This window comes from Oncorhynchus nerka, linkage group LG4 (assembly GCF_034236695.1).
Source record: "Oncorhynchus nerka isolate Pitt River linkage group LG4, Oner_Uvic_2.0, whole genome shotgun sequence".
NCBI lineage: Eukaryota > Metazoa > Chordata > Actinopteri > Salmoniformes > Salmonidae > Oncorhynchus > Oncorhynchus nerka.
The window spans coordinates 74,128,353-74,144,271 of NC_088399.1; the positions used below are offsets into that span (position 1 = coordinate 74,128,353).

At 41.8% G+C, this 15,919-nt stretch overlaps 1 protein-coding gene across 3 annotated transcripts in view; it reads right to left on the bottom strand.

Annotated features, from left to right (window-relative positions):
- Positions 1–1,319: 1,319 nt before the first annotated feature.
- LOC115128577 (neurexophilin-1) overlaps positions 1,320–15,919 on the bottom strand; it is a 43,153-nt gene continuing 28,553 nt past the window's right edge. For 2 of the 3 annotated variants that reach the window (XM_029658521.2, XM_065017087.1), the window contains one exon: positions 1,320–3,463. In XM_029658521.2, coding sequence (XP_029514381.1) covers positions 2,708–3,463 — 756 coding nt within the window. In that variant the 3' untranslated portion in view covers positions 1,320–2,707. The remainder of the gene's footprint in view (positions 3,464–15,919) is intronic. The other variant, XM_029658523.2, reaches the window with a different exon arrangement.

Here is a 15,919-nt window from a genome sequence, read left to right on the forward strand (position 1 = left end):
TAACACAGAGACTGACTATAAACCCAGCGTTGGTCAGTGAATAGTATAACTTACTGGTAACTTATTGTGCAAGAACTACTGACATTTGTGTATGTGTATGACCAACAGCCCATCCCTGATCATCAAATTGTGTGTTGCTTTGAGTCTGTCACTGAATAGATATAATGGCCACGTTAATATTGTCTCGATTGATCTGGTCGGATAAATCCAATCTGAAACTAATCTGATCTGAGATAAGTATGTAAATTGCTTTGGTAATTAGCCCATATGACTTTGCCGATTAAGATACCGGCTGTATACATACATTTCTAGACATACTATTCCTTGTGGAGCAATTTATCTCTAATACAGTATGTTTGAGTGTATACGTTCAAAATGTATGCCTATATCACACATTAGAGTGAATCCCAGTAGACTTATTAAAAGTGAAGCATTCAGTGCTTTGCTTTAGGAAGCCTACTACTTAATGAGGCCGGCTGTAAAAGCACCCCACAGACAGCCGATGAACACACAAACCTGGCACACACTTTAATTACTAATAAATTGTGAGCCAGATAAACCTAGCGAGGAGCGGATTTCACCCCCAGAGGGTTCTAATCGCTGTAAAGCCGAGTGCTGATCCTAACTGCCGACTACGAGGCTTCCATGGCAGGTGCCACTGCACTGAGTCGTCCCACAACAGACGCTGCTATCTGCTATTGACTCCAAACGGCACTTACTCTCAATCTCCTCCATGCCTCTTCTAGGGACTGGAACACTACTTCTCTCTGTAGACTATGAGGGAAACATGGTATGGTTGGTATGAGATCAGAGTGATTCTTGGAAGTAATGACGTTCAAACTCAGGAAGTAAAGAGCTTACTGTATATGTAATGTATGTGTTTTTGATTGGTCCTGGAGTGAATTTGGATGGTGTGATCAGTTTTGTTTCGATGAAGTTGGAAGAAGTTTGATTCCTGTCTTGATCAGGAACATCAAGGCCCAAGTCTAAGAAGTTCAGGGATCTAAATGCACAAAAAGGTATGGTGGGTCAACAGATAATGTGACATTATGATGCGCTAAGAGAAGCATGGAGCTCAGATTGATCTGTATTTTTGGAGAAAGATGTGTGAATACTGATGTACACCATTGGGATACTCTTGATATATTAAATGTATACTGTAGACTATTAGGTACAATGCGTTGGAACACTCATTGAGAATATTCACTGTACATGCTTAAATGTCTGGCAATGCAGATCCTTAACATTTATTGACCTTCAAGTCCTACCATTATAATAATCAGTGAGACGCGCATATAAAGAACTCACATGCAAGAACATTCAACTGATAAAACATACAGGATTTTTATTCATATGTACACCTCCATCCCATCCTTCCCCCAGAAATAAAAGCCATACATTTGATGAATACTTGTAATATATTTAGACAGTTCTACAGCGTATGTACAGGGTTGCTGTTTTCATGGATTCACGAGAGAGAGAGAGAGAGAGAGAGAGAGAGAGAGAGAGAGAGAGAGAGAGAGAGAGAGAGAGAGAGAGAGAGAGAGAGAGAGATTGTGGGAAGGGGTAGACAGCTTTATGTGGGCATATACAGACGCAGCTCAATTCAGGATAAACTATGTACAATACAAACCATTCATACAAATTAGGCTCTCTAAGATATAGAATTCATTACATTACAATTTTTATTAAGTCAATGACAATGAGCAAAGCCCCCCAATCAATCACAACTGAATATGAACAATAAACCTAATAAGGCTGTGATTTGCTAATAATAATCTGAGCCAGGATTTATACAGGGACAAGCTGAAGATTGAACAGCATCATTCCTGAACATGTCAAATGCATTTATTTGTATTTTTTTTTATAAAACATGCCTGCGGGAGAATCCTGTCAGTGCTAGGTAAGACCACCTACTTGGATTGCACACTGACACTCTCCTCTTCCTCAGCTCTCTCGACTGTGGGGTCAAAGGATTTGGAAATGTGTGGGGATCTTGTAGACCTTCAAGGGTAGGAGTCTGGACTGTTATTTCTGAGAGAGCGGAATTGAGCTGCAATGAATGAAGAGTATTGCAGGTGCAAACAAAACATAGGATCATGTAGGCTGCCATCCAATTGGTAGCTCACAGAACTGAACTGTCGTACAGAAAGTATGGTGGCCCTAAGGAGCAAAGTAAGAACTACTAAAAGGAGAAAATTAAAGCACCTAGAATCAAACTGGACCAAGAAAATGAATATAACATATTGATAACATTAACAAGTTGTTACAAACTAATAAGACTTATTTGAAATTCTGATTTTACTTAGTTACAAATGGAACTATCAACCCCAAATATGTACACATGATGCATCTATGAAATCACCGATGAAAAAAGGTATGAAATCTATAAAACAAATGAATTATAATCAATATTATTGTTTAGTCATAGTATTTGTATACTAATAATATTAATATAATAATTATTATATTTATAATAATAATGGTTTTGCACAACACTTGAAAGACAAAATAATAATGCCCCATAAAAGTCTTTACTTTCTCTATTGTCTTAATTTCATAAATAGATAATCAATTCATTTTACACATTCTTTTATTTTCAGAACAGTACAGCTAACATATATTTCTCTGGGCGGGGAAAAAGAAGAAGAAGCCCCGCTTTGTAACTTACTGGTCCTTCACATTGGGATTGTTGTTGTGGGAGTGGTCAGCCAGAGGGGAAGTAGGGAGTGTCACTGTGGTAGTTGTAGTCTGGACAGACTTTCTGCACCAGCTTGTAGTCAGTGCTGTAGAAGGAGATGTAGATGCAGATGACTTTAAAGGGCTTGGAACAGAGCCAGGAGACGTGGCTCTGAGTCTGCTCCTGGTAACACGTCTTGGAGGGGTCGAAGTTACACAGCGTGTTCCTGGCACCCTTCTCCACCTTTTCGTACTCTATGCGGCAGTTGAAGGACTTGGAGTCCTTGGCGTCAATCACGGACTGCTGGGCCGCCACGTCGAACTCCACGACCTTGGTTGGTGGGACGAGACTCACAGATACGTTGCCCTGGCCTGTGGAGTTGTGTCTGAAGTAGACGCTGAAGGTTCCGTTGCCGTGATCCACGATCTTCCCGGTGATGAGGAGGTTGAGCTTGACCGTCTTAATGTTGGAGTGGAAGTCTCCCCAACCGAACATCTTCTTGAACTTGCCCGTCTTGACCATAGGCCGCCGCTTAGCTCTTGCTCTAGAATCCTGGAGGTCGGTAGAGTTCCTCAGCCAGTCCCAGAGGTCCTGCTCGGAGTAGGGCTCCGGGGTGTCGTAGCGCAGGTCCAGGGCCGTGGTGTTCTCTTTGCCATGGAGAGTCTGTGACAACAACCTGCTGATTGACAGGTCCTTGCTGCTTTCTGTCCATATGTGTTTTAACGTCGACTTGGGGCTGCCCGACTTGAGGAGGTCCGCCTTGGAAGCATGAACACTTGTCACCTGAAACAGAGAGAGAAGAGGAGATCCGTTTCACTAACTGGTATGTCATACTGTTATAGGCGACACGGTAGTACTTGAGACAATCAAACAGGCAAAGAGACACTTCAGCAGATATTAATATCAGATTCAGAAAAAATTGACTTCACATTCAGGCACTACACGCAGCTTTCTACAAAACAGACAAAATGGACTCTGAAGTGGGGAGAGGACAGGAGAGATACCGGTAATCCATCTTTCAGCGAGCTTCAATTTCGAAACGTGTTAGCAGACAGCCCCCATTTGGGAAATAGAATGTGTGAGAGACACAACACAGCGATCAAAGTATTTTAGACATTGTTTTTCCCTCTCTCTCTCTCTCTCTCTCTCTCTCTTCCTCTCTCTCTCTCTCTCTCTCTCTCTCTCTCTCTCTCTCTCTCTCTTCCTCTCAGATGGTAGAAGGGATTTCCACTTGGCTCCCCCAGATAAATGCAGTGGCTATTCAGTAAAGACCAGACTATTAAGCACAAAGCGCTGCTTGGATTGATGATTGATGAACCCCCAGGTTTTCACCATTTAGCCACGATGACTGGAATTAGGTTCATACAGGCCCCGGCGGAGGGGAGTGACATTGATTGGCTGATTTCTACTGTAAGACATGACAGCAGATCTGTCTTGCCCAGAGATTTTTGCATTTCATGGGCCGAGGCCCTCTGGGATCGATACATAGAAAATAAGGTTTCGCTACCAATCAGTTGGCCCTTTGGACATGAATTGACTTCCTCAGACCGTGTCAGCACTAAGGGGCGATCCCTATAGCCAGGTTTAAGCATATCATTGTTTAGGGGGAGAATATGCCTATATGGTTCGTATAGGGTGCTGAGAGAAGAGAACAAATAAAAAAGATAATTACATTGAGGGCTCTATTCAAAACGCATCGTGGAATTTCAGCTTTACAGCTTGATTGAAATTTAAAGACAACGTTCCAAATTTATATGTGTGCATGCATGTTCAAACACTGCATATGTCAGCTCATTTGGAAATGACCTTAATATCTATACTGTGGAATGTGTAATGCTTCATTGTTACAGATTGAATAGTTCCCTTAATTACCTTGTATGCATTTTGAACTGCAGATTGAAAGCCATTTGAACCTAGTTAGACACAGATGTATGTAATTATGAATATAATTTCTGTAGGAAGCTTTCTGTAAGCAATGGCCAGAAGGGTAAACAAGACATCCTAACATGAGCCTCATCATGCTGCAAACAACCACTCATTACTGTAGTTACAGGGGGCTGTAATTTACTGTAGTTGCAAGTGACTGTATTTTACTGTAGTTACTAGAGGTCGACCGATTAATCGGAATGGCCGATTAATTAGGGCCGATTTCAAGTTTTCATAACAATCGGAAATCCGTATTTTTATATATATTTTTTATATATATTTGATTTTTTATTTTTATACCTTCATTTAACTAGGCAAGTCAGTTATGAACACATTCTTATTTTCAATGACGGCCTAGGAACGGTGGGTTAACTGCCTTGTTCAGGGGCAGAACGACAGATTTTCACCCTGTCAGCTCGGGGGATCCAACGCAATAACGACCTGCCTCTCTCTTGTTGCACTCCACAAGGAGACTGCCTGTTACGCGAATGCAGTAAGCCAAGGTAAGTTTCTAGCTAGCATTAAACTTATCTTATAAAAAATCATAATCACTAGTTAACTACACATGATTGATGATATTACTAGATATTATTTAGCGTGTCCTGCGTTGCATATAATCTGACTGAGCATACAAGCATACAAGTATCTAAGTATCTGACTGAGCGGTGGTAGGCAGAAGCAAGCGCGTAAACATTCAATCAAAAAGCACTTTCGTGCGTTTTGCCAGCAGCTCTTCGTTGTGCGTCAAGCATTGCCCTGTTTATGACTTCAAGCCCATCAACTCCCGAGATGAGGCTGGTGTAACCGAAGTGAAATGGCTAGCTAGTTAGCGCACGCTAATAGCGTTTCAAATGTCACTCGCTCTGAGCCTTCTAGTAGTTGTTCCCCTTGCTCTGCATGGGTAACGCTTCTTCAATGGTGGCTGTTGCCGTTGTGTTGCTGGTTCGAGCCCAGGGAGGAGCGAGGAGAGGGACGGAAGCTATTCTGTTACACTGGCAATACTAAAGTGCCGATAAGAACATCTAATAATCAAAGGTTAATGAAATACAAATGGTATAGAGGGAAATAGTCCTATAATTCCTATAACTACAACCTAAAACTTCTTACCTCGGAATATTGAAGACTCATGTTAAAAGGAACCACCAGCTTTCATATGTTCTCATGTTCTGAGTAAGGAACTGAAACGTTAGCTTTCTTACATAGCACATATTGCACTTTTACTTTCTTCTCCAACACTTTTTTTTTGCATTATTTAAACCAAATTGAACATGTTTCATTATTTACTTGAGGCTAAATTGATTTTATTGATGTATTATATTAAGTTAAATTAAGTGTTCATTCAGTATTGTTGTAATTGTCATTATTACAAATAAATAAATAAAAATCAGCCGATTAATCAGTATCGGCTTTTTTGGTCCTCCAATAATCGGTATCGGTTTCGGCGTTGAAAAATCATAATCGGTCAACCTCCAGTAGTTACAGGTGACATTTTACAACCTATATTTCAGGCTTAGGTAGACCTATGTCCAGCCTGAACCTGAGTAGGCAGAATATCCTTCAGCTCTGAAGGCTTCAAATACCAAATGAATTCCTTCACATTAAACTTCTACATACACAGTTTCATTGATTACATAACGAGATTACAATACAAAGGTATTGATCAGAAATCTTCCCTGCAGATTCCATCTGGTCTAAGTCATTGGTAATGTTTCCAGTTTAATATTGAGGTATAATATGAATGAAGATTAGCCTACTCAACAGGGCTAATAGCCCAGTGAGACTGTGACTTATGCCTCAGGGTGTACTGTATGTATGCAATGAAGTGTCTTGTATAGACACTGAGGGCATGTTGGGAGGGTATGATTTAAGACCTATACATGGTAATCATGAATGACTTATAACTGGTGATACAGTGCATATGGAAAATGCATCTATACTGTATAGAGAGTAGATTGATAAAACCAATTAATGTTGTTCCATGCAGAATAGTTGATGTTAATATCTCATAAATAACATCATAATAAGTGAGTCCTGTGGAAAGCACTGCGCTCAAACATGTGCATGATTTCATGGTACTCTAAAACATGTGCATTATTTCATGGTACTCTAAAACATGTGCATGATTTCATGGTACTCTAAAACATGTGCATGATTTCATGGTACTCTAAAACATGTGCATTATTTCATGGTACTCTAAAACATGTGCATTATTTCATGGTACTCTAAAACATGTGCATGATTTCATGGTACTCTAAAACATGTGCATGATTTCATGGTACTCTAAAACATGTGCATGATTTCATGGTACTCTAAAACATGTGCATGATTTCATGGTACTCTAAAACATGTGCATTATTTCATGGTACTCAAAAACATGTGCATGATTTCATGGTAATCTAAAACATGTGCATGATTTCACGGTAATCTAAAACATGTGCATGATTTCATGGTAATCTAAAAACATGTGCATGATTTCATGGTAATCTAAAACATGTGCATGGCGTGTATGTTTATCCATACTTACTGTTTCTCCATTGTCCTTTATAGACAGCCACAGCCACAGTACAATACACACACACACACACACACACACACACACACACACACACACACACACACACACACACACACACACACACACACACACACACACACACACACACACAAGTTGATCTATGAAGCTTCAGGCCCACGGCCAGTTTCTTTGACTCCATCATCCAGCATGCTTTGGGCCTTGGGCCAATGTGTTTGACTCCATTTTCCAGCATGCTTTGTGCCCTGTCCCAGTGTGTCTGCTGAGGCTCAGTGCTGCCAGATGGTTAGTTTACCTGGGGGGACAGGCGGTGCATCTGGTAAACATGGCAGCACTCTGGCCAGCAGAGGCCTGCGCCTCACAACTGACTACAGGCCAGACTCAGACAGATGTCTTCCCCTGGGCCTAGGCTATAGGTATAGGGAGATGGCTGGGTCAGATGGGGCTGTACGAGATCCGTGTGTTCAGGATGTAAGTCATAACACAACGGAACAGCAGTCGACAATGATGGCCTACGAGTACACACACGTTAACCCACAAATGTCCACACCACACACATACACACTCCCATCACAACCTACGCTATATATACAAAAAAATAGGGACACCTTTTCAAATGAGTGGATTCGGCTATTTCAGCCACACCCATTGCTGACAGGTGTATAAAATCGAGCACACAGCCATGCAATCTCCATAGACAAACATTGGCAGTAGAATGGCCTTACTGAAGAGCTCATTGACTTTCCAACAAGTCAGTTCGTCAAATTTCTGCCATGCTAGACCTGCCCCGGTCAACTTTAAGTGCTGTTATTGTGAAGTGGACACGTCTAGGAGCAACAACGGCTCAGCCGCGAAGTGGTAGGCCACACAAGCTCACAGAACAGGACCGCCGAGTGTGAAAAATGGTCTGTCCTTGGTTGCAACACTCACTATCAAGTTCCAAACTGCCTCTGGAAGCAACGTCAGCACAAGAAGTGTTCGTCGGGAGCTTCATAAAATGGGTTTCCATGGCCGAGCCGCCGCACACAAGCCTAAGATCACCAAGCGCAATGCCAAGCGTTGGCTGGAGTGGTGTGAAGCTCGCCGCCATTGGACACTGGAGCACAGTAAACGTGTTATCTGGAGTAATGAATCACGCTTCACCATCTGGTAGTCCGATCGACGAATCTGGGTTTGGTGGATGCCAGAAGAACGCTACCTGCCCCAATACATAGTGCCAACTGTAAAGTTTGGTGGAGGAGGAATAAAGGTCTGGGGCTGTTTTTCCATGGTTCGGGCAAGGCCCTTAGTTCCAGTGAAGGGAAATCTTAACGCTACAGCACACAATGACATTCTAGACGATTCTGTACATCCAACTTTGTGGCAACAGTTTGGGGAAGACCCTTTCCTGTTTCAGCATGACAAAGCCCCTGTGCACAATGCGAGGTCCATACAGAAACGGTTTATCGAGAACAGTGTGGAAGAACTTGACTGGCCTGCACAGAGCCCTGACCTCAACCCCATCGAACACCTTTCGGATGAATTGGAACACCGACTGCGAGCCAGGCCTAATCGACCAGCATACCAGAAGAGTGGAGGCTGTTATAGCAGCAAAGGGGGGGCCAACTCCATATCACACACACACACACACACACACACACACACACACACACACACACACACACACACACACACACTGTAGCAGAAAACCATTTGACACAAGCAGGCAGAGAACTCTTGCTACCAGATAACCATCCCAACTCAGCTACCTGATAACTAGCACAACTCAGCTATGAGTGGACAGGTGTCACCAATGACCTGACAAAGTCCCCTTAGACATAATTCAGTGGTGATTCTGAAATAGCACCCTATTCCCTATATGCATGTGAGCTCTGGTCAAAAGTATTACACTATAAAGGGAATAGGCTGCTGATTCAGAGGAAGTCTAGAAGACTTGATGGAGTTGAAGTTCTGCTTCAACTAATAGCGAACAGAGAACACCAAAAGAAAGCAGCATAGTCCAAACTCCTCCATCAAAACAACATTGATGCATTGTGAATAGTTACAACGGACCCAGTCTAAAGACATACAGACCCTTTACATTGCCAACATTAACAGTCATCTATAGCTCATGAGGCTGTTAAACCAATACTTACTGTTTAGTGATGGAATACTGTTTTTATCTACAGATTATGAAACGTCATTACAGTGCTGTGATGCTATATATTCAAATAAAGAGAACATTGATTGTGTGGCTAATTATAGTTTAAGTACCATATCGATATGCTTAAACAAATGGAGACATGGTCTAAGACTTAACGCAAACACCACAGATATGGGTGACAACATGTCAGTCTCTGTTCTTAGTTTCCCTAGACTACTGTACATCCAGAGCCTCTTAACAATATCTTCAATTGAAACTAAATTATTTTATGAGGAGGGCAACAGAGGTTAGGTCCACCTACGTAATGGCAAAATAAATACATCCCTCCATGATATACAATTTAGGATGAGCAGGTTAATGATGAGCGTGAAAGTATATGATCTTATTAAAGTAAACTAACAACATTGAATAATTAAAACGATAAGCCAATTTAGCAATTATAATTATTATCGACACATCTTTATACTGATTAGTAGGTTTCACTAGGCCTAAAGTTCATTAGCTGACAATTCACTGCAGCACAGCAAAGAGTTTCACACTTCAACATGGCATGATACCATAAAGGTGTCATACTAAAGATAAGTCTGCCAGAAAAGTGAAGGTATTACTCATACTTAACATACAGATGTAGGGTCTTAATTTGAGCCAGTTTGCTACACCTGTAAAATAACCCTGCAGCAACAGGAGATGTGAATTATTATGTAGATTATAATTAATGGACATTTTTGATACATTTTTCATTCGGGCAAATCAGGTCTGACATTTTAAAGTGGAAATGCAAACTTTAGAAGCATTTCTGAATACACTACACATTCTCAGCAGCAAAAGAGTGATCAAATGAAGATCCTACATCTGTATACCATAATGAAACCATACAATACAATTATATGGTTTATATTTTTCCCACAACCCATTTCAGACCGGTAAAAAACAACCACCTACAGAAAATCTAATTTAGTCTACTTTTGCAAAAGACAGTAGATAAAAGATTGGAGAAGAGATGAGCTTCCTACGTTCTACTTAGCTCCTATTGAAAATGTCCAATCATATCCATGGTAAAGGAACTGCAAAGCTTTTCCTGAGATGTAATTCTGGAGGGAGAATGAAGGCCGGCAAACTGTAATGTGTTGAATGAAAAGAGCCCTTATGAAAGACGAAGGAGAAAGAGGACAGAAAGAAAGGGAAATTTGACAGTTCTATAAGGAGAGAGGAGGGAGGACAGTGGAGGAGTGACCCTGCAAATACATATAGTTAACCTCCAATTGAGTAAAGCATTATCAGAGAGAGTATAGAATCCTCCTTTAGTATTGACTGACCAGCTGTAACTAACAAGAAACGGGCCATTCACCAGACAATACTTATAGCTAGCTACATCCTTTGCAGTCTTGTATGTATTTCAATATTTCTTATGAACATAACAAAAATACAAATACACTTTTATAGTCATTGTTGAATTTGTTTTGTCATACTTGAATGCAATGGAAATGTGTTGAAGCTGTAGTTATTTCTTACAATGCAATGACAACACTAGTTATTTCTTACAATATCGCCATTGCCAACCTCTTTCAAGCTAGTCTTTTTGCTATACATTCAGTCAGAACCCATGCAATAAGGACAGTTTGAACCATTGACAGGTATTGTATATGTAGAAATACAGATATTTATATTTACGTTTTTCTTTATTTGATCTAACACTATACATCTGACTGTATATTGGCTCATACAGTTCTCTCCTCTATTCCCCTACTATAAGTACAGGACCAGGCCATAAAACAGAGTCTTTAGTAACATGACTACGCAATATGCTTGCCTTGGGCTGAAACCAGCTGGTGAATAGAGCCGGCCCTGCAGAGAGCTAGACAGCTGTTATACAAGGCTGTAATATCACATGAAGACCATGCACTAGAACTGCCTAATGATCTTGTAAGAAGGCCGTTAGACACAACATATCTTTCTTACTGTGTGTGTGTGTGTGTGTGTGTGTGTGTGTGTGTGTGTGTGTGTGTGTGTGTGTGTGTGTGTGTGGAGACTTGTTCGTGCAGATGAAAGAATGTGTGTGCTCCCTGTGGCATCGGTAAATATGGAACGGAAAATTTCAGTCCCAAAAACATAGTGAAGGAAGTGGAGCAGAGACCAGTGATTTAAGGTGATCAGGGGGCTGGAGCTCCAACCAGCCAACCACACCCTAAACATAATTTACTACCTGTGGTATTTTTCTTTTTCATTTTTTTTTACCCCTCCATGAAGAACAAATATATATTTTTACTGGTTTTCTGCTACATACATTTTGCATATACATTTTGTGTCACGCCCTGGTCGAAGTATTTTGTGTTTTTCTTTATGTTTTGGTCAGGCCAGGGTGTGACATGGGTTTTTGTATGTGGTGTGTAGCTTAGTGGGATTGTAGCTTAGTGGGGTGTTCTGGGAGAGTCTATGGCTGTCTGAAGTGGTTCTCAATCAGAGGCAGGTGTTTACCGTTGTCTCTGATTGGGAACCATATTTAGGCAGCCATATTCTTTGGTTGTATTGTGGGTGATTGTCCTGTGTGTCTTGATGTCCTGGTTAGAGGTTTGTAGACACATGTATAGGCTGTTTTCGGTTTTCGTTTCGTTTATTGTTTTGTTGAGTTTGTGTGTTGATTCGTGTTAAGTTGTTTTATTAAACATGGATCGAAATCTACACGCTGCAGTTTGGTCCGACTCTCCTTCACCAGTAGAAAGCCGTTACATTTTGCATATACATTGTACATATACATTGTACATATACATTGTACATATACATTTTGCATACATGGTACTTTTATATAAAGCAGTCAGATAACAATAATACATTACCAAACATCAGCTCTTTAATCCCGCCCCTCTGCCACTCACACCCCATCCCACCTATCACCATAGACCTCAGCTCTTTAATCCTGCCCCTCAGCCACTCTCACCCCATCCCACCTATCACCATACACCTCAGTTCTTTAATCCCACCCCTCAGTCACTCTCACCCCATCCCACCTATCACCATAGACCTCAGCTCTTTAATCCCACCCCTCAGTCACTCTCACCCCATCCCAACTATCACCATAGACCTCAGCTCTTTAATCCCGCCCCTCAGTCACTCTCACCCCATCCCAACTATCACCATAGACCTCAGCTCTTTAATCCCGCCCCTCAGCCACTGTCACCCCATCCCACCTATCACCATAGACCTCAGCTCTTTAATCCCGCCCCTCAGCCACTCTCATCCCATCCCACCTATCACTATAGACCTCAGCTCTTTAATCCCGCCCCTCAGTCACTCTCAGCCCATCCCACCTATCACCATAGACCTCAGCTCTTTAATCCCGCCCCTCAGTCACTCTCAGCCCATCCCACCTATCACCATAGACCTCAGCTCTTTAATCCCGCCCCTCGGCCACTCTCAGCCCATCCCACCTATCACCATAGACCTCAGCTCTTTAATCCCGCCCCTCAGTCACTCTCAGCCCATCCCACCTATCACCAAAGACCTCAGCTCTTTAATCACGCCCCTCAGCCACTCTCAGCCCATCCCACCTATCACCATAGACCTCAGCTCTTTAATCACGCCCCTCAGCCACTCTGAGCCCATCCCACCTGTCACCAAAGACCGCCCTCGTTTGGTTTCCATGGGACATATATTTTTCCATTGTGCTGTGAAGTTTTACCTTTCCAATCGTATAGTATCCTCAGATTGTGAGCTAAAGAAGAAAACCTTTCCTACCAGTATTATCATTATTTATTGACTATGGCTTTCCACATTGCCCAACACTGCTAGTTGTAAGGTTCATTTTAAGTGCATGTTGTGATTTTTTTAACCATTCCTGAACCTGTGACCAGAAACAAGCTACATAGGAGTAATACCAGAATAAATGATCTATTGATTCTGTCTCTTCGCAGTATATATATATATATATATATATAGCATAGCATATATACATAACATTCTGTTGGTGGCAAGAATTTTATATAATAATTTAAATTGAAAAACTAAGTGTTGAATAAAGTGTAGTTCATAAAATATGCCATGGAATGGTACATCGAAAATCTCTTCCCATTTATTTACTGCCTGTTTGTTCCCTTCCGTCATTGTTGTGCTTTATTGGTATCTATAACAAAAATTCGCACAAATATTCCTCTTTCGGCTCATAGTCGTCGTCCGAGGCCTAAATTCAATCCATATCGCTGAAGATCTGCACTACAGCACAATTGACATTTAAAGCTAATCTTCGATTGAGCCAACATACAGAAGTAGGATCTTCATTTGAGCCTCTTTGATTCAGCAGGAAAGTAATCCTGCAGAAACAGGAAATGTGAATTAGTATTTGCATTATAATTGTTGGACATTTTTGTAGGGGTTGATCAAACAATAAATTGTACAACTGGAAATTGCAAACTTCAGAATCTTTTTTGAACCTCATATACATTTCAAGTTTGACATTTCCTCCATGGCAGAAAAGTTCTCCTGCAACAGGGTGATCAAATTAAGATCCTACATCTGTATGCAGCACTTACCATGAATGTCTACGCAAACGTGGAAACATTGCCTTTAACCGTTAATCATGTTATAATGCGGATCTTCCGCGATATGGATAGAAGCCCCTATAGACTCATTTAAAGGGATGTAACTAAACTCAGCAAACAAATAAACACCCTTTTTTCAGGACTCTGTCTTTCAAAGATAATTCTTAAAAATCTAAATAGCTTCACAGGTCTTCGTTGTAAAGGGTTTAAACACTGTTTCCCATGCTTGTTCAATGAACCATAAACAATTAATGAACATCACCTGTGGAACGGTCGTTAAGACACTAACAGTTTACAGACAGTAGGCAATTAAGGTCACATTTATGAAAACTTAGGACACTAAAGAGGCCTTTCTACTGACTCTGAAAAACACCAAAAGAAAGATGCCCATTGTCCCTGCTCATCTGCGTGAACGTGCCTTAGGCATGCTGCAAGGAGGCATGAGGACTGCCAGGGCAATAAATTGCAATGTCTGTACTGTGAGAGGCCTAAGACAGGTCTACAGGGAAACAGGACGGACAGCTGATCGTCCTCGCAGTGACAACCCACGTGTAACAACACCTGCACAAGATCGGTACATCCGAACATCACACCTGCGGGACAGGTACAGGATGGCAACAACAACTGCCCGAGTTACACCAAAAACGCACAATCCCTCCATCAATGCTCAGACTGTCCGCAATAGGCTGAGAGAGGCTGGACTGAAGGCTTGTAGGCCTGTTGTAAGGCAGATCCTCATCAGACATCACCAGCAACAACGTCGCCAAGGGGCACAAACCCACCATCGCTGGACCAGACAGGACTGGCAAAAAGTGCTCTTCACTGACGAGTTGCGGTTTTGTCTCACCAGGGGTGATGGTCGGATTCGCGTTTATCGTCGAAGGAATGAGAGTTACACCGAGACCTGTACTCTGGAGCGGGATCGATTTGGAAGTGGAGGGTCCGTCATGGTCTGGGGCGGTGTGTCACGGCGTCATCGGACATACTGTAGCTTGTTGTCATTGCAGGCAATCTCAAAGCTGTGAGTTACAGGGAAGACCTCCTCCTCCCTCATGTGGTACCCTTCCTGCAGGCTCATCCTGACATGACCCTCCAGCATGACAATGCCACCTGCCATGCTGCTCATTCTGTGTGTGATTTCCTGCAAAACAGGAATGTCAGTGTTCTGCCATGGCCAGCGAAGAGCCGGGATCTCAATCCCATTGAGCAAGTCTGGGACCTGTTGGATTGGAGGGTGAGGGCTAGGGCCATTCCCCCCAGAAATGTCTGGGAACTTGCAGGTGCCTTGGTGGAAGAGTGGGGTAACATCTCACAGCAAGAACTGGCAAATCTGGTGCAGTCCATGAGGAGGAGATGCACTGCAGTACTTAATGCAGCTGGTGGCCTCACCAGACAGTGACTGTTAATTTTGACCCCCCCTTTGTTCAGGGATACATTATTCAATTTCTGTTAGTCACATGTCTGTGGAACTTGTTCAGTTTATGTCTCAATTGTTCAATCTTGTTATGTTCATACAAATATTTACACTTGTTAAATTTGCTGAAAATAAACACAGTTGACAGTGAGAGGTAGTTTCTTTTTTTCTGAGTTTAGTAAGTACTTTATCCTTTATACACCGTCTCTATTCCAACATGTGAAATGTGTGACAAATTACTGGCATGAAACCCAAGAAGCTCATTTCTTATCATGCAACAAATCCATTTCCAATAATAAATATCCCACAATGCTGTAGGTATGCTGTTGTCTGTGTTTTGTGCTGCTAACATGTTGTGCTGCTGCTATATTGTGTTACTACCGTGTTGTTGCCATGTGTTGCTACCATGCTGTGTTGTCATGTGTTGCTGCCATGCTCTGTTGTTGTCTTAGGTCTCTCTTTATGTAGTGTTGTGTTGTCTCTCTTGTCGGGATGTGTGTTTTGTCCTATATTTTTATTTAATTCATTTTTATTTTTAATCCGAGCCCTCGGCCCCGCAGGAGGCCTTTGACCTTTTGGTAGTCCGTCATTGTAAATAAGACTTTGTTCTTAATAACTGAGTTGCCTAGTAAAATAATGGTTAACTAAAAATTAGCACAATCAAATAAACACTTTGGGTGAGCTTTTCCTG